Genomic DNA, 25,509 nt, shown 5'->3' with positions numbered 1-25,509 from the left:
TGGCCAGGGATTCCTCCTGCAATGCGGAAATCCCTGGCTCCTCTTCCCCTGGCTCCTTTTCATCACAGAAGCAATACAAAGGGAATGGACAACAGGCCTGCGGTTTGCTCTCAAATTAATGTCTCTAGGTCACACAGGAAGTCGATAGTAGGTCCAGGACTTACAACTTCATCTCCTCAGTATAGAGTTTTGTTTGTAATTCTTGTACTTATTGTGCAATCTCCATGTGGGAATTAGCTGCCCAAAATTTAGCTGTGTAAAAACCAGTCATCCAGTGTAAAAGAGGCAGGTGGTCTCCCTCTGGAGTCAAGAGAAACACCTCTGCACAGTGATCCTAGAGCGAGGCTCACTGCCGGCGCTTCCCCATCACTTCTGCCGGAGTGGGAAGACCAGTCACATAGCACTACAGAGGATCTGAAAGGTGGGATGAGGGGAAGCAAAGGCAGAAGCAGAAACACAATGAGTCTATGATAGGTGTTATTGAGCCCCTCACAAACTAGAATCACAGACACTGTGGTAGGTCTGGTATCCAGCAATTTTGGTATTGCTTTGTATAGCACATATTCCAAATTTTCATGCTACTATGGCATCCACAAACAGCATATCGCTACCCCTTCTTCAGTCAACAGAACACAGCTATCCACCACAAGAAAAGGATTCATCCTGGTGAGAGATATGCAAGTTGAATTGTTTTCAGTTAGATCACCTGAGATTTGCTAACTAGAAATTGATAACATCTAATCTGAAGTATTTGATTTGTCTAGGCATCTACCTTTTGTGTGGCTAAAACTGGGTAAAGTGCTTCTGGGCCTAGATATGTAACTCTTAGATAAGGAAATATGAGGTGAGTCCCACTCGTTGTATATTATGCACAAAATACACAGAATCATAATGGAAACAATTGAAAATTCAGATGCAATGAATCATAAACTACTTATGGGATTATGTACTACACTAGACATAGTTCTGTTTCGTGTTCATGTTCACTTGTTCAATCACAAAACTGGCATAGAAACAATGTGAAATATTCCTGTCTTACAACTTGCTATTTTCAGTACCAAAAATGCTTTTTATTTTTTTTTTGATAATTCAGCATGAACGCTTACATAGTTACTGATATATGATTAACTCATGAAAATGTAAATTGTACAAATAATGCCATAAAATAACCTGATTTTGTGAGAGAAATCGAACATGAATTTTAAAGAGAAGGAATGATCCTTATTCCTTTTTGTCCTCTACCCTGCTTTTAGCATTCCTCTTATAATGGTGCAACTCCACAGCTTCGTAACTAGGGACAGCTGGGGTTTTTTTGTTATTTGTTCTTTTGAATAAAGCCTGTGTAAAGTATTCATAAATATGGATTTTCTTCTGCAGCTTCAAATCATGTGGAATTCCTTTGGACACACACAAGCAGTGAAGAAGGTGGAACCCCTGCTTGCAGCTCAGGAGTAAGGTCAAATCTTGTCAGAATCCAGCATTTCAGTCCTTTCTTGCCTGGTGCAGAGAGTGAGGGAGTCTGACCCTGTTCTCACAGTGACTTGGACTATGTGCTGTTTTCGAGGTGGAGCTGTCACTTTTTGAAGCTGGTGCATGATATATTAGGTATGTACTGGGGTAAGGTCTGATGTTCAAGGTCTCCAGTTACTAGGCTTGTAAAATACATGTAAGTTACCACTATTCCTTTCTTACCGATATTAAATACCCTGTCCTGCAACTTAAAATTTTCCCTCAGCAAAATTACATATTTTTTGGTCAAATGAAATATTTGAAACAAATTTCCCTCCAAAAATCCAGGTTTTGTCCACACAAAACAAATCCTTTTTTTTTTTTTTTTTTCCAAATAATTTCCTGAAGTAATAATTTATTTTCACGGATCCAGTTTGGATACAACTCAAACAAAACAATAAAAAATTATCTAAATTTCAATGCCAATTGCCTTTTAAAAGTAGGTGTTATTTATTTCATTCAAATAAAAGATATAATGTAAAATATTTTCATGATTCTAAACCATCATAAGTGAATGAAAATACTTTCCTAGGCCAGCAGCACATTTTGAAAAGCTACTGCTTTTGCACTATATTCATACACTTCAGTATCTACTGTCCCTGACAGCCTTGAGCTAAGAATAAGGTTATCAATGATTTTCTGTTTATTTCTATGAAAAGCTATGATAAAGGTCTTATCAAATAAGTAAAGTTTCCATGTACAGCAACAGCACGTTGTCACAGACATGGCAAGCAGAGGCTTGGTGCATTTTGGAAAGATAAATGGAGTAGTTGATTACATTCTGAGAGTTTTCCTTTATGTACACCTAAATAAATATTAGGATACCACAGCTGTGCATTGAATAAGACCTTGCTTAATTCAGCACAAGGTTGGAAGCATCAGTTTAGCATGGGTCAGGGGCAGAACTACAGGAACATAAGTTAATCAGGGGTTCAGGCTGGAGCACAAATTACACCATCTGGACTGGGCTTTCTTGCAACTATTCTCAAGTTACCAAAAGTCAGTCTAATTTGGCAATTCTTTGGCAGGGTTATGCTTCCTAATATTATTACTGAAATTATATGTGGTGGTGAAAATGATACCAGGGAATACGATTCAATCAAAAATCTCTAACTGCAGAAGTTAAATGAAAGAAATGCATTCGATTTTTTTCACATAATCAAGAATATGGCCTTGTCCCAAGCAATATGTGTATTCAAACTAGAAACCCAATCCTTTACCCACTTGCTCCCTGTAATGCCTTTTCTATATTGCTTCAAAGGAAGATCCCACACTCAGTCCCTGATCTTCTTCCTATACTTGCTATTTCCCACTTCTGCCCTGTTCTCAGATCCTCCTCTTGGGATCCTTCAGATAAATAGCTTGCATCTCAAATATTGAAATCTAGTTCACAGGACATCTAGAAGCAGTCCTGTGGTTCCAGACAACCTCTGGCCTCATAGGCTTTGCTACCCCCAAACTGGAGACCCTGCATCTCCTGAACTCCAACATCCGTATTGGCAAAACAACAGCAACACCACAGAGTCTCTGCGTCTTCACAGCTGTGGCCACACATAATCCCCCAAACCTTCTACCTGCCTCCATGATTCTGCATTCACACACAGGCTGGATCTACTGATCAACTCCACTTGATACATGGGCTGCTGGAGTGTGAAAGAGGCATCACCAGGAAAGGCAAGACGTAAGGCTGTATGCTGAACGGTATGTAGCCTGTGTCATGGTGACATGCCCCTTTTCTGTCAGGTTATCTGCTGTGACACCTCTCCCATTCTGTGACTTGTTGCCTGATGTGCTTAGACCTGGTGGTAAGTTTCAAGAGGCTATATAGCAGAGTGTAGCCCACAGGTGACCTCCTTAGAATGGCTACCTTCTTGACAGCTAAAGCTAGACAAGACTAATCTCCTTACCTGAATAATGCATAAGGCTTCTGGTGAAACAGGCAGGTTCTTACAGTTACTCTTATGCCAATCTGCATAAACTATATAGTGAGTCCAGTCACATGGATCTCCATACACAAGCAGCGGACCTCAGTTATAAATGAAAAGGAATAACCAGAGAGGCATCCTTTGAGGGACAGCAGTGTGCCAACGAAGCTGGATGAACAGGTGCCTGTATGACCATTAGGCACAATGCAGCACAATGCTCCTTCGGCCCCATGGGCTGTCTCTATCTACTCTAATTTTCACTTGGGTTACAGAGAGTAAGTACCTCTACAACACACTCCACTGGGGGTAAAGAACTGTCAGATATCTGGGGAATTTCTCCCTTTCACTAACCGAAGGCTAGGTCACCTCAGTCACTTACTACAGTTGTCATATTTCAACATTCCACTTAATGATTACACACTCCTTTGTATCCTGTTTGGTACTAATGATAACTAATTTCTGTAAACTTTTATCTGCCGTGTCTGAGTGTCTCCCACCAGAAGATCTGTTGTTTTGGGTGATTTAGGATCACAACTTTCAGCATTGTAACGTAAAAGGTTATTATAGGCTTTCTGATTACTCTTTCTGTTTGGACAAGAAACAGCACAAAAGCTTGCTCTTTCAGACTAAAAACTCTTGGTGAGCGTGGAAGATTTGTGTCAGAAAAGTCACATTTGATAGCACAGACCTGTAGAAAGATATGACTCCTAATATTAAAAATCAACTAAAGAAGAGGATTACATTATATAAAATGAAAAAGCAACTTCTATTGAAATTCTGAACTAACAGCAGTACCAGAAACTAAACTCAGCTTCTGAAAGCAACACAGCATTAATCTGTGAATGAATTTCCCTTGACCTAATATTTTTTCCCTTTGATTTTTCCAGCATAGCTTTCAAACTACCAAGTGTATTATGCCTAGTTCTACCCTTAATGGTAAAGGCTATACAACTGTTCTGCTTACACAAACCATATTTAGCCTTAAGTTTTCAGGATGAAAATAACTTTACCCAGTGCCATGCAAGTATTTAGACATCTGTTTCTGCGTATTTGATCAAAATAAATACTTTCTATTTGTCTTGTGCCTGTTCATACTTGTGTATTTGTATTGTGTGATGCAATACAGCCATTATATCCTTAGGATTTATTCTTTCTGTCATTACTCTTGCACAATTTTGATCATCTTGTTGCAATGATAAACAATTTGTCATTCACTAGTAAGGCACCTGTAGCAAAGGGAGATCCTGATTTCCCATTTTTGGTCCCACTTGTGTTGATTATAGCATCAAAAATCTCAAATTTCAGTCCTCCATGACTCAGGATGCTTATAGACTGGGAGCTGAGCTAACTACAAATTCCTCAACAGAGGCTGTTTTATTTTCTTCACATTCAGCTTTTATTGGAGAGGGGTTTATAGTTCACACATATAAAGTTAAGCCAGTTCCAGAAACATAGATATTTCACATCTCAGAAGATTCCAGCTCGACTATATCTTACAAAGTTCATTCAAGGAAACACTTCAGTAATTTCATGTTAGAAGAGCTTTGGGATTAAAAATTGCTTACCATTTGATACTGAATTCCCATTTTCAGCAGTCACAGAACTGGACAGTGGATTAGATGACTGAGTTCCATGGTTATTTGCATTCTTATCCTGGGTTTCTGATCCAATACCTGATGTATTTGGATCTTCCCTGCTCCTTAAATTCAGATTAGTTTCAGCACCTGATGCAAACAGAGAAAAAGCTTGTCAGCTTCCTATTAACTAGTGGCTTTCACATATAAGTAGAAATAAACTAACACAGAGAAACCAAATTACTTTATCACATTAATTGAATTAATCACTAAATTCATGAGTCCAGTGATAAATGTGGAAGGTTTAAGCCAGTGATTTTTGCAGGGTTTTTCTTTTTTCATTGTTAATGTTCCACTTGCAGCCATCTAAAGTTTATGGAAGTGAAAGGCATTATAAAATGCCATTTGTACTGTTTCTTTTCACACAAAAATCAGATGATAAAGCTCAGCAAATGTTTGTATTTCCTCTATTTTAGATTACGTTCTATTTTGCATGCGTTCATATACCACTGCCATCACTGCAATGCTTTCACCATTGCATTAGGTGGTACTAGCAACAGCTATAACAGAGGTTTAGTTTTTCTGTCTCCTACCACAAGAAACAAAATGGCTTTTCATACGAAACTGTATGTAGCAGCGTTCCTCCCAGCAGAGCCTCCCCGTGGGCATTATTTACCCTGCCTCAGGGCTCTGCATCCATCAATCATAATTTTCTATAAAGTTCCAGGTTTTTCTGTCATAGCCTTTTAGTTACATTTCTTCAAGACATCAAGAGGAGGTCTGATCCTGTAGGAGTTCCCAAGCTATGTACAATGCACAGGCATTTCTTCAAAGAGAAGGGCAAAACCCTTCTCTTTCTTTCCTCTCTGACTGACAGCACATCCATGCAAAGCAGAACAGCTCAGCTCACATCAAAGTGCCTGGAGCTGGCTCTGAGCTTGCCTGGCTTTGTCAGCCCCAAGAAACAGGGCTCAGCCATCAGCTGTGCCCGAGTGGTGCTCCCCACTGGAGTTGAGGGGCTGAAGCCAGGTTTGTATCCCAGAGTCAAGACTGTGAATGCATGGGGATGGTAGGAGAGACCCACACTGCAGTTCTGGCATGCCAGGCTATCCCCACTCCACCCCCGTGTGGCAGGGCTGTTGAGGCTGCATGAAATGCTGCACTGGCAAGGCTATGGACATTTTAAATGGATTTTTCTCTCTTTACTGTGTTTCTCTTAATTTTGCAGTGAAAATATATGCATACTCTTTGCTTGCTGTAGTCGGGTTTGTTTCACAGAAGACAAAGCTGAATTCAGTTCTCTGTTTGGATCCATTTCAGATTTCCTAACTGCTTCCACCTGCTCTGAGAGCTGGCCTTAGCTGCGGGGCTGACATATTATGGCTGACCTGGGTGCAGAGGTCCTATTTAGCACTCTAAAATGGAAATTTTTCCTCTAGGACAGCTCTCAAAGAGGTAATCCTTGTTTTTGGGTGTGTCTGTCTAAGCTTTGTCATAATGACAGTAACAACCAATGGAGGTCAAAAGACTAGCTATTAAACCCAACATTACAGCGTTCACGCATACTGCCAATGACATCCTCAGCTCTCCCAAAGATAGAATACATTCTTACGAGTCTTGAGCACATGAACATTTTTCAAGGGGAAAGAAAAAACATTTTCTCACCAGGTAACAGATACCTCACCTGCAGATTTTCAAACTTGATGTTGACTGCACAGCTGATTTTTCATTTTTATGCCTGAACTGAAGAAAACCCACCTGGTTTATAAAGTACCAACATTTAAAAAGTGAATTCATTAAATGAAAACTATATATCCATTCTGTTTAACTTGAAATGTTTTGTTTCATTGAAAAGGTCTTTGTTATTTTTGCTTAGCTTTTAGTTATCTAACTCTGAATCTTTCCTAACATTTCCTCTTCTAACAAAAAAAGCTTTCTTGAAAAGTCAAGAAGTTTGTTTCCAAGCTGTCAGAATAAAACATTCCAATGGTTCTTTTGCTCCATCCCTTGCCCTCATTCCCTGATCATTTTTGCCCGATCTGACTGGAGTGTTTTAGTGGCACTGTTTCATAAACTGCATATTTAGGCAAAAGTGCTACGCATTGAAAAAATTAGGCCAGCTCTACGCACAGTATCTGACTTGGGAAAGGCAGTAGAATCAGAGTCTGAGCTGAAAAATGCATACAGTACAATTATGAGAGCATGCCTGATTTAGCTTTTGTACAAGCAAGTTGACTGCAAAATGCATCTTTGCAGCTCATATTAAATTTGTCTGAAAAGGAAATGTCACTTTCAGATGTTAATAGTCAGTGCAGTTGCCTATAGATCATAATCCACCTACATAATTATTGTGCCACCTTTTACATAAAGAGTCTCGGGGGAAGTGGCTGGGATCCTTATCTTTCTTGATATCCGAAAGATTTATTGATTTGCCTGACATCTGCAATTCATTTGAGAATGTGCAAGTGGAAAGACTTTTTCTTGCATTCCTGTTTGCAGAAGCCTTTGTTTCACAGGTACATTGATATCTTTTCATGGCATTCATGAAGGGTTCTCGGAAAATAAAAGGTTATATTTTCTCCTTTGTATCTCTAAAATGAAATACTACAAAGAATTGTGGATAGCTACTATTGAGCTAAAATATCATGCTAGATTGGCAGAAACAAGTAGTGGACAGAGATGCAACATATCTTTTGGGACAGCTATCTACAGATCTGTTATCCCATTTGCTTTATTCAGTCATTGTAAGAAATGCACCCTTTAGTTTCTAAACAGAAGACTATATAAAGAAAATATATGTCATAGTGCCTTATTTAATTAATCCTGAGGGTGGGAAAAAAGCCTATATTTTGTTTCAAAATAATCTGGATTATATAAAGATACTTGTACTAATTTCCTATATATAGGCATCTTCCAATCACCATTGGAGCAGTTTCATGTGAGTCCACAGAAAAAGTGTAGCTGCATATGTTGGCTGACGTCTAAAAGACTCCTGGTGTAGCCAGACTGTGTCCCTAGCAAACAAATACTGCTTATTTATTTTGGACTTTGTGTAAAATGGCTGAGTTTCATTTCATAAGAAAATATTTTCTATAAATAGGATAACAAGAGGATAACAAGGTGTAACTAGCAAACTGTCCCAGTGCTGCAAAACTTATCTGGGATCATTGGGCAATTCATGTTGGAAGACACCTCAGGAGGTCCCTCATGCACCCCTGCTCCAAGCAGGGCCAGCTGTGGGATCAGACCAGGTTGCTCAGGGCTTTGCCCAGGTGGGTCTTGAAACCCCCCAAGGATGGAGCCTGCCCACCCCCCCGGGCAGCCGGTCCCTCTGCCCACCCCCCGGCCTGCCTGCCCTCACGGGGGAGAGGTTTCACACCCAGCCTGAACCCCTCTCGTTTCAGTTCACGCCTGCTGTACCTTGTTGCCCTGCTGCCCCCTCCCCCTCCCCTCCCAGTAGGCACTGGGGTGGCTGTGAGGTGCCCCTGAAGCCATCTCTGCCCCAGGCTGGACAAGCCCCACTGCCCCAGCCGCTGCTCACAGGGACACCCTCCAGCCCTGAGCATCATGGGGGTGAACTCACCCCAGGTTGTCAGCATCTTTCTGTGTTGAAAGGTACCCAGTACCAGAAAGGTACGCCACAGTACCCAGATGTGGTCTAACAGGTCCTGGCCAGAGGAGACACCCCCTGGCCGGAGCTCCCAGCGGTGCTCCTGATGTTGCAGCCCTGGATGTTGCTGGCCATCTCTGCAGCCAGGGCTCGCTGCCAGCTCCTGCCCAGCTCCCAGAGCCCCCAGCATTCTTTCCCCAGACTGTCTGTCCCCAGCCTATATCATTATAAAAGGTAATTCCGTGCCAGGTGCAGGACATTGAGGTTTTTTTCCCCAATAAGTTTTAACATGCCAGAAGGCATTGACTTTATCTTCTGTGCTGGATTATGTCTCTCCATCCCATCTCCCCACTACTCAAAATATCCCTGAGCATAACAAAGATGTCTCATGACTTTGTATCACAATATTATTATTCCACACAATTTATAATTGTGCAGTGGTATCTTAGATGGACATACTGTGGACAATTACAAAAGATATAGGGAAGCCCTCTATTAATACTAAAGACTTAGAAAACCCCCACTGATTCCTATTTTATCCATCAAGTATCGGTCTGAAATTCACTTCACTTTCATGTTTTCCCAGTCACCTAATATAGAAGTTTGGACTTTTATCCACATTAATGTCAGCCTCCTCCTGCTGCCATGAATCTCTGCAGATACAAGTATGCACTGCTCTCCCATTACTCATCAACATTCTGAAACTATCAGAAATACTTTAGGATACAGAAAAAGAAAAAACTATGGTTCCTACAGCTGAACATCTTCACCAACGTGCTGAATGTTAGCTTTTTGTTCAGATTTGTGCTCTGCTGTTCTCACCAGATGGATGCATTATTTACCATGTTCTTTTTTTTTTTTTTTTTTTAAGTAACATCATCTTAACAATTTCCAGCTAGTAATAAATGTTATTTCAAAAGTCATCCATACCTACTTTTGAGACACTACCTACAGAGAGGTATCAGCTGTAAGAGCATGGTGGGAGTTCGTGTTTATAAAAGGAATACAAGCTTTAAGTGAAAACCCACAGACTTCGCAACAGTGAAGAGCATTTGGATTACTATTTTGGCAAAATGACTTTGCCAAAAAGATACCTGTGACAGTCAAATTCTGCTCTGACTAATCTTGCAGTTAGTGAGGATGTATGGACCACAAGGATGTACGGATGTCTGGATTGGGGACATAATTTGCCTCTCAATTGCAGCATAGTTAATAACTGGAATAGCATGTACAGTACTTTTAATCAGAGTATGACAAATCAAAGTGTAACAATAATTTCCTTACAAGCAAGCTTTGTATTCCAACAGATCCATAATTAATTACATCAACATTACTTGAAAAGTGTAAGAGGAAAGGTATGCAAAAGAGGCAGCTCACAGAATCCACATTTGCTAGTTATCCTCAGTGTTCCTGGAAGAGATTGAGTTTAAAACTCATGGCAAAGTCCTAAGGCACAGGATAGACTGAAATTTCACTTATTTTGGAAATAAAAGTGAGAGTATGGCAATCATGGAAATGATTTAATATATCTGCTTTTCATTTCCCTTTTTGAGTCATTATCTCACTCTTAAAAGAAACCCAGTGCACTGAGAGTCTAGATGACAGATTTTTTTTTTTTTTTTTTCAAAAGAATAACTTAAACTCTTTTAATTGAGCTATGGCTTCCAAATATCCTATTATAAAACTCTTCTTTCTGAAACATAAAATGAGGGATCCCAAACATCATAGTTATTTCATAAGCTGTATTTAGCCTGAATTAATGCTGTTATCACCAAATTAGAAGATGGGCCAGTATAGGCTCTATTCAGATGACAGATTAAAGTGCAATACTGAAACATTTTGAGAAACTATTAATTTTGTAAGGAAAATACGCATTTAGTCTATTTAATAAAGCCTAAAGCGAAGTATAAATCAATGACTGATATCAGCATTTAGGTGGAATCACCACAGACTTTTTGTGCAGCAAGACATGGAAAACCAGTATATTATTAAAAGCCTGACAGTAACTCACCTGGTTGGTTTGTATTTTTTCCCGTCCTTGTTTTTGCTCTCCTTTCTTTACAAGTAGGTATATCCATAGCCTATATCTGTCCCCATATGATCTTTTTTCAAATACTCCTTTTAACATTTAGTGCTCATTTACAGTCTGACTGAAAACTCATTAATGACAACAGAAGGGCTCCACTGCTTTCAGTGGGGTTTGGATCAGATTCATGCTTACCTTGGATGCTTTGTGCAGCACTGCCAAAGCACCGAGGGATTCATCACACAGGGTAAATACAGAGGGCCTCTTGCTTTGTCTATCCTGGTAACTCAGATGTGATTGTACCTGTTCTCTGGCCCTGAGGCAAATGATAGAGACCTTGTCTATACTGTTACACTTTCTTGCCCTTCACAGCAGAGAGGCTGCATCCAAGTTGTCTACTGGGAATAGTCCCTGGCCTGTGCCGATTCCTGAACCATGCCCAGATCTATCTGCAGGGCAGCCAGCCTGCCAGGTCCCAAACCATGCCAGGGACTGCTCTAGCACTGTGACCGCGCAGAGGATTGAGCTGCCATTCCCAGGACACTCCCCAGCACTGGCTCTCTACTAAAACAGACATAGCCTTTCACCTTGACAGCACCTGTTAGCACAGTCAGCAATCACTGGTCAATATTAAGTCCATCTCAGGTAAAAAAAGGAAAAATATGGAAGAAAAACAACCTCAAACCAGATGGGGCTAGTGGGGCACTGAACTGTTGTACAGTTTCTGCTAAGCTGCATTCAAAAGTTTCATCCTGACAGTAAGGGGAAAGCAGCTTCTTAGTTTTGCTGTAGTGTAAATGGAAATCATACACACACACACACACCCCAATCTGATCTGGCTTGTACCTGGACCATTCTTTCAAGGTGCATGCTCCTTTTCATCAGTTAAACAGAGAGTTAAGGCTGAGTTCTCAGCTGAGGAATTTCAGTGCCACAAGCTAGGCAGGATGTATCTAGGTCCTAAAATAGAAACAATCTCTGTCCTGATCAACAAAAAACATCAGCCCCGTGAAACAGAAACCACAAATATTATAGAAAAAACTTAAAAGCTTTTCCACAAAGGAACAAAACCTACAAAAATATGTAACACATATAATTATGCAAAGAAATATGAAAAAAGGGGGAAATAGTTCCCCTTCTTATCATTTAATGTCTTAAATAAATCCCACAATAATGTAAAATATTATTTCTTCGTTCATGGAAAACATTAATTTCTGTAACTAATAATCAATACATGGTTTTAGTTAACAAGATCCACAGGTGTTCATACTTCATTAACAACTATGAAATCTGGAAAACACAAACATTGTGGCAGATAAATTAATGTCTTACAGGAGGAGAAGCTTTCTGTACCTGGGCTGCTATGGAATCTAAAAGCTAAATAGCCTGATCTCCTTGAAACCCATGGCTGGCATCCAGCAAAATGGAAATTTCAAATCAAGCAGCTTGTCATTATACATGTGAATAAGAGAGAACTGATCGATCCTATTAACCAGCATATGAAAGACAAGTTGTTGCAGACAGAAGGAAATCCTGATCTGTGCTCTCACTCTTGGGAGAGTCAGGAATACACTGAATCCTAGTGGCCAACCCTGAATACTTGTTACATTTACTGTGGTAAGTGGATATGGTGAAGTGATGGGAAAAAAAAAAAAAAAAAGAAGATGGCAACTGCAGAAATCATGCAGATATTTTTTGGATGAAGGAAAGGGAGAGGAAGGTTAAATAAGAACAGGCCATTTCATTTTGGCATGAGTGTTTACCACTGCATTTTGTTGCACCTTGACAATTGCACTTGGCATTTTCTGTTTTGCTCTGACTTACTGTCGAGACATCCTTGTCCATGGCATTTTCTAGCTACCCTCAGCACATGTTGTCTTGGGTGTCCTTTCACCGGATAAATGCATATTGCTTCAGAGTAGTTCAGTTTACCCACACGAAGTCACACTGTGACCTGCTGTAGCATGACTGTTTACTTTGTCTACTGAGAGATGGAGGCAAGCAAATGCATCTTATTTGCTGAAAGAAATGGAGCAGGATGAAAACTGTCAAGACAGGATTCCCCCAGCCTATTAGCCTGTACTGCGTGTCTCACTCTCATGGCTGTGCTGCCGGCTGCTGCTGCCATCAGAGGCAATAATTATCCATTGATTTATTTCACCTCACAAAGCCTGCCCTTATAGCGGCAATTGTCCAGGATTTCCCCCTGCAACAATGCTCCTAGGATAGGCAGCAATGAATTTGTACTGCCACGTCCAGCACCCTTTATCTCTGAGCTGTGTAAGTGGAGTTATCAGAGAGTGCTACAAGCCACTCCAGAAGCCACATTCTTCAACGGAGCAGGCAAATATGGAAACGTAAACTACTTCTTTGCTCTGGGAAGCTGCATTTGTGGAAGCTTTGTATGAAGACTGGAAAGCAAAGAGAGGAGACAGATGCCATGAAGAACATCAGAAGTGACAAAACTCACTCTGCTAGAGGTAAAGACCTCCTCTGAAGAATATTGTGTTAGTGTGACCTCAACCCCAATCTGCCAGAGTTTGGAAGATAAGGCTGGTAGTGAGAAGGAAGTTGTTGAAGCAGCTGCAGGAACTCCTGGGTCTGGTTCGGCCTTTAAGAACCATCATCTCAATCACTTTTTTGTAAATCGCTTCACAGCTATGGAGAGTATGGACCTAGAACAGAAAGGTTTTTTCTGCTTGCTTCTCTGATGGACTTGTGCTCGTGGGAAGATAGTGGTCTTATTTTACATTTACTTCAGTGACAATCACTACAAGCTACAAACCTTTCCCTCTCTCCTGGAAGTAATGTTAGGGACATCTCTGGGTCAGGTAAACTTTCAGAGTTGGTGGGAGGGACAACGCAAGCGCCTTCATTCCCTGTCTAGAGGACTCTGGATTGTTCGAATTAGGCTTGTTCCCAACAGGAGAACAAAGACAGCTCTGCTGAAGTGGAGGAAACAGCCTTCTTAAATAGTGGTAATGGATATGTGGACAGGCTGCTTGATAGTATTTGGGCAAGAACTTGGAACACCTTTTTAATGCAGCAAGTGTGCTAGAGTCCAGCCAGTGCACGTGTTTCAGAGACTGGGGATTTCATTCACCAGTCTTCTCTAGAAACTATCTCTGCAGACCTTCCTGAGCTCCATTACTAACCACAGAGGGCAATAAAGAGGGCAGCACTGCTTGGGACAATTTCCTGCCTTAGGAGAAGCATTTCTTCCCTCCATATTCCTATGTTCCCCACCTTTTCATGTCTAATACGGAAAAAAGTAGCTGATTTTACTCTGTAATACTTATGTTTACTGTTAGGTGTGTTGACTGGCTGACCAAAGTCTATTTCTTGTGTTTGTTTGGTTAAAAAACTGCTCGTGTGCTGGAAAAGGAGGCGGCAACTCGGTAAGAAATGCAGCCACTCTTTTTAAACTGTTTTCTTTTAACTAATGTGGATGCAGCAGTTCTTTTTGAAGCCAAACGTTTATGTTTGTTTACATTTGTGTGTGGTATCTCAGTAACAGAACAGCCATTACTGCTGGGCTTTAGCTGCTGTGGGAAGGAATTATGTGATGAGACACTGTCTCAACCTTCCTCCCCCTCAAACACAGTTGCAAATATTGTAAAAATAAACAAACAAAAAAACCCCAAACAAACAAACAGACAGGGATTTGCTACTGCCAACAGCATCACATCAGTTCTATTTACTTTTCCTACAGAATACTTCTGCAGAGATTTTTCGGGATCTCTCTCATACCAGCTCTGGCATTGACTGCAATGCAGAAGTCAGCATAAGTGACTGTGTTCAGCAGAAAAATTGTTTGAGCGGATCCTGAGGGACGATCCAAGGAATATATTTGGATCATCTGTACTGTAATCCTGCCCACCAAACAGGGACAGCTATACTGGAAAACCTCTTTAACAACATTACCGATTTGTTCAAAGTGATCTTCTGAAATAAAAATTGAATTTAGATATTCTTTAGATTCTTTTTAAGTTAATTTTGAAGGGATACAGTGATGGACAATGACACCTCCGTAAACCTCAAAGCATAAACATATGGCTGTCATGGATGCAGTGTGATAAGCACCCATACTGTGCACAAATATAGCCAACCTGTGGCTAAAAACTGTCACTACATGCTACTAGTATGTCAGCATCATACTGCAACCAGCCCTTAAGGGATGAGCTAAAAGAAAAAATGACATGTGGAACTTCAGGTCTAATTTTTTCATGGTTTTTTTCTTGTAAAAAATGCACCACACAAATAATTTTCCTGATTTTCATTTTAAAATAGAAAACCTCAAGCCAAAAGGGCACTGAACTTGAAGGTCTCTTTATTTTCCCACTCACTAGTGGGCCCAGGGAGAACAAAGATGCCCCATATTGCTACTCCTACTTCCAGTGCTCCACTTCCAAACACTCTCGAACCCTCTCAACAGCAGAGTGCAGCGGTGTGGAGAGAGCATGAGGGTCAGGGCACCCTCATGTTTATGACCAACTCTTTTTCCCAGTCTCTTTCCAGCTATCTTCTCTTGCTTCTCCATCCAGCCCCACAAAATGCTGGTGCTGGAACTGGAACACAATCCACACATGTGGGTCGATAGAGTTTCGTGGTGAATGGCATGAGTCCTGTCAAGAACTTTGGGTCATCACTGAGGGGCTGGAGTTTGCGCAGTCACAAATGCATTGCTCTGGGATACCTCAGCCAGTGAGTTTAGAAGTAGCCTGGTTTATTTATAACGCATCTTTGGTTGCTGTGAAGACATACTTCTATATGACAACCTGACCAGTGTTGAAATGGCCAGTCTTGAACTTACCTAGGTCCAAAATAAAAAGTCAAAACATTTAATTAACATTACCAGTAAGAAAAAATTACTATGTTTGAGGCCATCCATTTCAATGCTTTCCAAACAGTTTTGAAAGACTGGACATGAAAGAATATTTATTTCTGCACAGAATTTCAGATAGCTTGATTTTCATTCCAGGGCAAAACAAAAATAAACATCACAATCTTGACATTTTCTGTGAAATGGAACTATTCTCTACTGAGGCTCTATGCAAAAGATGACTTAATGCTGAGGTGGATGTAAATAAGTTAAGAGCATCTGAACAGATTTCTTACTCGGTTGAGAATTTAATTAGAGACTTTCACTAAAATCTGTGTTCAAATTTCCCTCTCCACTATGTCCCAAATGCCTGTAGAACTGTAGAATCAAGTGACAGGACGTTTACTGCCAAATAGCCACATACATGGTTGGCATCAGGAATGGAAGTGTACTATGATTCAACTTCCTTGCTCTCTCAGATATGGCTAATTTCTCACATTAATGTATCTTTGGTTTACAATGACTGATGTAGTCATTCCTAAACAAAGTCCTTCATGGTTCTGCATCTTGGATCATAAATAAAGAATACTGAAGACTGTTTACTATTCAAAGAAGCACACAACACTGTCAGTAATGAGACAACTTCCTAAACCACTGCTGAATTTCAAACAATGATGTTCCATCAAGTGGTGAAGAAAAGACATTGTAATAAAAAAAATTCCTGTAAATGTCTACCTGAACGATCAGTCACTATTAAAGGTGGGATATTATTAAAAACTGTGGGCTTGAAATGCACTAAGCCGAACCAGTATGGTGTGTTTAATTTACTCCAGTATCAGCCAAGATGAAGGGGACACAAATTAAATCCAAATCAATGGAAAGAAAGCAAACAATAATTAGCGATTTAAAAGGAATGCCTGCAGGTCTCAGAAATGGAACATGAAAAAAGAACAGAAAAGTTAGTGCAATTACTTCTCCTCAGCTTCCTTCCTGTTCAGCACTGACTAGGTATGAACATAAGAGATCTTGCACCAGGTCAGACCAAGGGTCTGTCTGCTCCAGGATCCTTTTCTGACATCTGTAGATACTTACACTATGCGATTATGTCAAAAATACAGTGATATTTTCTGTGTGATCCTGGGGCTGCACAGTCTCCTGCAGCCTCTATTTTACTTTATTTTACTATAGGATTTGGAAACGTTTAGAGGAGTGCTAAGGATCTGATTTTATTTTCAATACAAGCATTTAAAAAGCAAAAAAAAAAAAAAAAAAGAAGGTTTATGACAATATCCATTCTTTTTTCACCTAAAAATGTGCCTTGATTTGTTCTTCTAATAATATTCAGGTTAACATTGTTTATGGTAATCACACACAAAGCCTCTTTTCCATGTCAGAACAGAAAACTAAAGCAAATTACACATTACATGATTTTAGGCTGTAAGAGCAAACCAGGAAGAGAAATGCTACAGTGAAAAAAAATGGTCATAACAGAAACCCCAAAAAACCTCTTCAGCAGTAAAATATACTAGTTTTCAGAGATTCTGAAATGGAAAATTATTCATGGTATATTGTGTTTGTCCTAAAACAGCAGATCTTTTTTGTGAGAAATTATCCAGATAATGGCAGGCACATAGATGAAAAGGCTGTGGTTTAAGGTGGCTTCTTTCAGGCTATAAAAAAGTTTATTCTGCAAACAGGAATAGAGGGTACTTTCTCTAAACTCTTCTAATCCCCTTTTCTACTGCAGTAATGCAAATCACAATTATTTCCTGAGACAAATCACCCAGCATGGGCTGGATGGCAACTGTATTGCCAGCAGCTCTGTCTCCTCCTTTGTAATTTTCTGCATAGGGCATCTTTGGCTAGCCAAGTATGGGCCTTTTCTTATGAGTCTCATTAAACTCCTACTAGCAGTGCTTTGGCTTCCTCCCACTTTTCTGTACCTACTGCAAGAGATTCAGATTGAGAGCTGCAAGTAGTCCACAGTGAATCAGAGAGTGATGACTGTCCTGTGTTTAGATATCTAATCTGAAAATTAGTCACAGAAAGTCACCCTCACTCCCTGATAATTAAGGCAATGATATAAACAGATACTAATCTTTTTCTAATAAATGTTATGAAGCTTCATTCATTAAAGTTTTAATGCTTTGAGAATTTTACTTGAAAGGTGTTATAGAAGTCCTATGTCTCATGTAATCATTTCTCCAGCATACTTTGGTAAAAGATAAAAGAGGAAAACAGTTTTCTGTATTACTCATGTTTTGTAAATTGTTGGTTTTTGCCACAAAGAAAGTAAAACTATTACATTGTATCAATAAAATGTAGGAATAATGAGATGCAGATATGAATATTATCTTTATTAAGTTGCTTAGGAGGAAAAGCTGAGTGGTTTAGAGCATAAGGGACTGGGATTTCATCTCAGAAAACCCAGTGGGGATTTAATTTGCAATCTACTGTTGAGACATTAGTTACACAATAGCTTGCTCTAATCTGCTGATAGAGGGAAATTATTTACTAGCTATCAAAGGGATACCTGCCTTTGACAGGACGGTACTCCCCATACATACACATTAAAACCCGTTATTTTCCGAGTTTGAGCCAATTTCAGCAAAGAGTATCTAGAAAGCTTTAGTCCCAACTAGGTATGTCTAAATTTCTGTATCATTTGACAGTTGTAAGTATCTTCCAGTGACTTCCAATGCTTAAATGGGAGAATGTGGAATAATTCACTGACATGTGAAGCTACCTGCCTTGGAAATACCTCACTTAGGAAGCAGGCAAAGAAGGGATTCTTATAGTTAATGGATGCCAAAGATATTGGTCAAACATTTGAACACTATCAGTGTTTTCTTAACAATCTAATGTTTGCATGCTTTTCCTGTTATATAAGTCACTGAACTGTTTTGGAAAGGAATAGGTCACTGAAGCATGCATAAACTCACATATACTGTTCCACTTGTATTGAAACGCCAACAATAATTCATGAAACTTGGAAGCCTATACATTGGTGAACTATGTAAATGAAAGGTCTTCCAAATTTTACTTCTTCGATGCTTAAATATGGGGTTGTAAGCTTGCACATTTTCTTTTGCATAGACACAGAAGTCAAGCATCCATGCCAACCTTTTCTCAGCAATCAGGAAGGAGAGAAGGTATCAGGTCTTTATCTCAATAGCCTGAAGGTAATCATCCAGGTTAAGCAAAAATCATATTTCCTTTGCTCCTTTCCCTTTAGAATCCACATGAACACTGACTTTGCCAGTCTGAGCATGGATGATGGGCTAGGAATTATTCCATCTTTTGTTCTGAAGCTGAAATGATTCTTCTTTGTATGGAGTAATTCAATATCAACGGTACCAATCAAGAGAAATAATACCACGACCTAGCATTCTGAGTATCATTCATCCACGATGAGGAAAAGAAAATTCTGTCCTTGCTCCACAAATATTTACTATGAAATGCATAAACATGTAATTGTCTCTTCCTTATATAAGAAATGTCTTCCATGTTGAATAGATAAAAACACCTGTACATTCTGCTAGAGAGTGTGGTTTTGTGATTAAAGAACTGAATTTGGTTTCACGACATCTAGTCTCAAAATCTAAGGTCCTGTCTAGAAATATCTGAGCAAGGGCTCTGCACATGACCATGCAGTTTCTGTCTTGCAAACTAAAGTTTCTACTTCTAGAAATTAGGCAAAATCAAAGAAAAATCTGTGTGTATTTTTGCTTATCTGCACTCAAGTCTCATTTTGTATGGAGTAAAAGGAAATCCCTGTCTAACAATACAGCTATAGCTTCAATGACTACTCTTTTCAACCTTGGAGAAATCACTTTATCTCAGTTCTCACCTGTTACAGTTTTGCTTATTTAAACTATAAGCTCTACAGAGCAGAAAACTTCTATTATCACATGTAAAGTATTTTGCAAGTAATTGCATACTCTATGATTCTGGTCATTGCTTGAACCAGTAGATATTACTGTTGTTTAAAAAAAATGGGCAGACCAGGACATCTGGTAACGAAAGCTGTTGCCATTTGATGATTTTATTTGTTGCCTTTGTGAAAGAAATTTGCCCTCAGTTCCGTTCACAATAAGTCCACAGCCCATCAGAAAACCACAAATCTGTTCTACTGCAATTCTGGACGACCATTTTCCACAAAGAGGTGAGGAGCCAAAAGGACATCAGTGTTCTCAGTCCTTAAAATTGCTCCTCCAGGCAAGAGGGAGGCGTATTGGGGGATCTGTCTGTATTGCACTTTTATTGGCAAGGAGGCTTTTATCTCCAAGGCTGATAATCCAATACAGAAACGTATTGATTCCCATAGGTAACTCTCCTTGACTTAAAAATGGCCCACAATTTTACTTTCTCTTTTTAGTTAAGGCAGTTGTTAGGTTATAACTTACGGAAATAAATGGAATTGCACATTACAGAGTGCTGCTCTAGGCCATGTCTTCAATTTTAATGAATGCCTGTTAAAATTAATTTAACTTTTTCTTAGCATAACATTTCCTATATATAAAATACTACAAATGACAAAGGAAGGGAGGACCCTTCTAGGAACTTAATATGCATTAGGCAATAAGTGATAAAAAGTCAGAAGGTAAGAGATGGACAACTTCTAGTTTTACATAAGAGAGTCCACTCTGCTGATTGCCATCTTATTACTTTGCACCAGAGGTTAAATTAATTTTTTTTTCCAGCTGTTAGCTTAGAAATTAACTGAACACATGAAGTACATGAAAAAAGGAAAATTGTAAAAACGTGCACATACATTCACCTGTATTTCTTCATTACTTTCAATCCATCTACTTATCATTGAACTATTCACATGTAACCACACTTAGTATACAGTAACTTCCTAGCTCATAAAATATTTATTCAGGTTTTTTATCGTGTATCTTTCTTGAACTTTGATCTTTCATACTTAGTGCTGCCTTGATGAAATATTTAGAAGTACATTTTCCATGCAAAAGGTAAATTTAGAGGTTTTATTATGGTAGCCTCTGCTAATGCACTAGCTTCAACCCACAGGAGACACGCACTGAATTCTGTCTTGGTCACATTATAGTTGAAAATTGTGTTTGCAAAAATCATTCATCCCAAAGCAACTTTTTTTTTTTTTAAGGTAAAAGTCAGTTTTGTGACTTGGCTGGAGTAGGCTTACCACACTTCCTCACCAGGTCCATTGAGAAAGCCTTGAGAAGATACATCCAAAGACCTGACTTTAATAGTTTCTTTGCAGCTGATAAAAACATATTATCTATACAACAAAACAAGACCCCAATTTAAAAAGAAAACAAACCAAACCAAACAAAAAACTTTCTACATATATTTATAGGCATTGAATGTTATCAAGTAATTTTCCCAAAGCAAACAAAACTACTGCAGTATCTCCTTTACCAATTTCATCAATTCATATACTCACAATAACAAACACATTGTTCTTTTGAGAATGAGAACTGATGAAGTCTCAGTTCATAGCTCATGGCTCACTGAACTCAGCATCTAGGAACATGCAAAGTCCAGCTAAAGCTTTTCAAGGTCCGGAGGACTCACAAGCGTTCTGTCCACCACAGTTTCTCTGATAGCCGATAGGAGTTTTTCTCCCAGTATAAGTCTCTCGTCTCCACCCAGCCACTGACTTTCATTAAACCTGTAAAAACTCAATTAGTTTTGAGACTTTTATCTCCTTGTTGTATTTGGTTGAAAGGGGTTTTGGCTGAAGGTTGTCAAGGTTCTTAGGGACAGAGAGGTAGGGCGGCAGATAGGCACACATATATCCAGAGTAGGCACAAACACCTACTTCTGTTATATTATAGCTGTCTTAAATCAGGATATGATACTAAAATCAATGGAGTGGTAAATATATTTTTAAGAAAATATACAACGAATAAGAAGATAATCTATCCCATCTTTTACTTTTTTGTTCCATATTTCAAAAATAGGATTTGAGCTTCCCCCCCAGAAAAGGTGGTGGGACCAACAGCCCAATTGTAGTGTATCTACACCAATGCATGAGGCATGGACAACAAACAGGAGCTGGAAGCCATTGTGCAGACAGAAAATTATGATATAGCTGCAATCACGGAAACATGATGGGGTGACTGACACAGCTGGAGTATTGCAATGGATGGCTATAAGGTTCAGAAGGGATAGGCAAATAAGGAGAGGAGGTGGAGTAGCCCTGTATGTTAGGGAGTGTTTTGACTGTCTACAGCTTGACAATTGTGGTGAAAGGGCTGAGTGTTTCTGAGTCAGAACCAGAGGGATGGCCCACAAGGCAGACATCATTGTGGGAGTCTGTTACAGACCACCCAACTAGGAAGAAGCAGATGAACTAATTTGTAAGCAGCTGGGAGAAGTCTTACAATTGCTGGTCCTTGTTCTCATGGGGAACTTCAAATTACCAGATGTCTGCTGGAAATATGATACAGTGGAGAGGAAACAGTCTAGGAGGTTCCTGGAGTGTGTAGAAGTTAACCTCCTGACACAGCTGGTGAGGGAGCCAGCTAGGGAAGGCGCCCCGCTGGACCTGCTGTTTGTGAACAGAGAAGAACCGGTGGGTGATGTGATGGTTGGAGGTCATCTTGGGCACAGTGATCATGAAACGATAAAAAGCTTTTCATTCTTGGAGATATAAGGAGGAGTTCAGCTGCTGTGGATTTCCAGGGGGAAGACTTTGGCCTGTTCAGGAGACAGGTTGACAGTTTCCCTTGGGGGCCAGTCCTGAAGGACAGCGGGTCCAGGAAGGCTGGACATGCTTCAGGAGGTGCAGGAGCAGGTTGTCCCCATGTCCTGAAAGACGAGCCAGCAGGGAAGAAGACCAGCATGGCTGAACAGAGAGCTTTGGCTGGAACTCAGGAAACAATAGGAAAGCTTATGGCCTGTGGAAGAAGGGACAGGCAACTCAGAAGGGCTACAGGGATGTCGTGAGGTTATACAGGGAGAAAAAGAGAAGGGCCAAAGCACAACTAGAACTTAATCTGACTCCTGCCACAACAGACAATAACAAAGTTTCTATAAATACATCAACAGCTACAGGAGTGCTAAGGAGAACCTCCATCATTTATTGGATGTGGGGGGAAACATAGTGACAAAGGATGAGCAAAAGGCTAATTTATTCAATGCCTTGTTTGCCTCAGTCTTTAATAGTAAAGACCAGTTATTCTTTGGGTACCCAGCCCCCTGAACTGGAAGACAGGGACAGGGGGCAGAATGAAGCTCCCATAATCCAAGAGGAAAGGTTTAGTGACCTGCTACACCACTTGGACAAACACAAGTCTACAGGGATGGATGGGATCCACCTAATTTTAACTGAGGGACCTGGAAGAAATGCTCACTGAGCCACTTTTAATCATTTATCAACAATCCTTGCTAACTGGGGAGGTCCCAGAAAACTGGGGGCTAGCCGGTGTGATGCCCATCTACAGGAAAGGCAGGTAGGAGGATCCAGGAAAGTACAGGCCTGTCCGTCTGACCTTGGTGCTGAGAAAGGTTATGGAGGGTCATCCTGAGCACCATCACATGGCACCTGTAGGATGATCAAGGGATCAGGCCCAGACAGCATGGGTTTATGATAGGCAGGTCCTGCTTGACTGACCTGATCTCCTTCTGTGACAAGGTGGCCCATGTAGTGGATGAGGCAAAGGCCGTGGATGCTGTTTACCTAGGTATTAGTAAAGCCTTTGAGACGGTTTCTCACAGCATTCTCCTGGAGAAACTGGCTGTTCACGGCTTGGATGAGTGTACTGCTCACTGGGAAAAAAATCTGGCTGGCTGGCCGAGCCCAAAGTGTGGTTGTGGAGTGACATCCATTTGGCAGCCAGTCACAAGTGGTGTTTTCCAGGGCTCCATATTAGGGCCAGTCCTGTATAATATCTTTATAAATTATCTGGATGAGGGGATCAAATGCACCCTCTGTAAATTTGCAGATAACACCAAGTTGGCGGGGAGTGTTGATCTTCTGGAGGGCAGGAAGGCTCTGCAGAGGGATCTGGACAGGCTGGATCGATGGGCCAAGGCCAGCTGTATGAGGTTCAACAAGGCTCAGTGTGGGGTCCCGCAGCTGGGTCATAACAGCCCCACGCAGCGCTGCAGCCTGGGGGAAGAGTGGCTGGAAAGCTGCCTGGTGGGAAAGGACCTGGGGGTCCTGGTTAACACCACCTGGGCACACTTCTGAAGATGACCCAGCAGTGTGCCCAGGTGGCCAAGAAGGCCAACAGCATCCTGGCTTGTATCAGAAACAGTGTGGCCAGCAGGACCAGGGAAGCGATCATTCCCATGGACTTGGCACTGGTGAGGCCGCACCTTGAATCCTGTGTTCAGGTTTGGGCCCCTCACTGCAAGAAAAAGACACTGAGGTGCTGGAGTGTGTCCAGAGAAGCTGGTGAAGGGTCAGCAGATGAAATTTTATGAGAAACAGCTGAGGGAACTGTGGTTATTTAGTCTGGAGAAAGGAAGGCTCAGGGGAGACCTTATCACTCTCTACAACTACCTGAAAGGAGGTTGTAGGCAGGTGGGGTTTGGCCTCTTCTCCCAGATAACAAATGGTAGGACAAGATGAAATGGCCTCAAATTGTACCAGGGGAGGTTTAGATTGGATATTAGGAACGATTTCTTCACTGAAAGTGTTGTCAAGCATGGGAACGGGCTGCCCGGGGAAGTGGTTGAGTCCCCGTCCCTGAAAAGTATTTGGAAGACATGTAGATGTGGCACTTAGGGACACGATTTAGTGACGGACTCAGCAGTGTTAGGTTAGTAGTTGGACTTGATCTCAAAGGTCTTTTCCAACTGAAAGGATTCTGTGATTCTATATAGCCCATTTTGAATATGCTGCACACAGCTCTTGATTAAGACAACCTGTTTCTACAGACAGAAGTGAAGAAGCAGAGAAGTGGCTCTACAGGTTTTTCACTCTGAATTTTAAATTCACAAAATTTTGTGTTTGGGAGATGCTACTAGGGAGAGAAATTTCTGTATACAGTACACTGACTATTTTCAATAGGAGACTCTCTTTAAATCAGAAAAGTAATGTAAAGACTGGAGTCAGTGTTGTAATTGATATGCAGAACTAGGATTTGCTTCAACTGTAGTCTCTTACTTAGAAGTTACAACTCCACTAGTTTAATCATCTAGGCTTTCCCCATATGCAATGGATGAAGATATATGGTAGGAATTAAACTCTCAAAATTACAGTCTCTTCATAGGTTAAGGATTTGATGCCTACATACCAAGCTTTTAGAGCAGGGGTCCTCAAACTACGGCCCACGGGCTGGATACGGCCCCCCAGGGTCCTCAATCCGGCCCCTGGTATTTACAGAACCCCCCCACCCCACCCACCCCCCTAGCTGGGAGTTGGGGGGGGAAACCAAGCAGCCACAGATGACTGCCTGCCACTTTATCCACGCGCCAGCCCCCTGGTTAAAAAGTGTGAGGACCCCTGCTTTAGAGGGACGCAATTAGGTCAGAAGCATCTCACCCTTACAGATGAGCCTATTGAATCTGCTAACATGAGGATGAATTTCAGTATTCATAAGATCCATAGACTTGTTCCAGTAATAACATTAAAACCTTTATTACCTGGAAAAGGCAAATAATTAGGTGATAATGTCTGAGGACTGTGATCTCAAAAACCTTCAGCAAAATGGTAAGCTTTGCTTCTTTTTATAGTTGGCTTTTGCCCTAGATACAAAAGATGTTCTCCAGATGCTGGAATCCTAGGTATCAAGTAATCTCTAGGTATGTACAAAGGTGTATGTAAATGACAGGAAAGGTAGGAATAAAAGGATAGAAAAGGGGAAAAAATATACTTTGCTGCATGACTCTCCATCTTAGCTTTACTTAGGAGAATAATAATGGCTGTATCACCAAATTCATAATTTTATGGAGATGAAATAATGAAACCTTAAAAGAAAGTCTTCAAGTTGAAGTATATGCTATCTACCAGACACCTAGCCATATATATTTCAAAGTATTTCTATAGACTGATACCATAAACTCATTTTCACATGATGTAACACCTGTGTTTATTTTAGTGAGAC

The 25,509-nt window shown here is 40.5% G+C and overlaps 1 protein-coding gene across 1 annotated transcript in view; it reads right to left on the bottom strand.

Moving 5' to 3' along the window:
• MYO16 (myosin XVI) overlaps positions 1-25,509 on the bottom strand; it is a 412,211-nt gene that overhangs the window by 21,004 nt on the left and 365,698 nt on the right. The window contains exon 33 of the mRNA XM_037377384.1: positions 5,000-5,158. Within this exon, the coding sequence (XP_037233281.1) occupies positions 5,000-5,158 (159 nt within the window). The remainder of the gene's footprint in view (positions 1-4,999; positions 5,159-25,509) is intronic.

This window comes from Falco rusticolus, chromosome 2 (genome assembly GCF_015220075.1).
Source record: "Falco rusticolus isolate bFalRus1 chromosome 2, bFalRus1.pri, whole genome shotgun sequence".
Taxonomy (NCBI): domain Eukaryota; kingdom Metazoa; phylum Chordata; class Aves; order Falconiformes; family Falconidae; genus Falco; species Falco rusticolus.
Note: the sequence above shows the minus strand (reverse complement) of the source record. Positions and strands in the feature narration are given on the sequence as shown.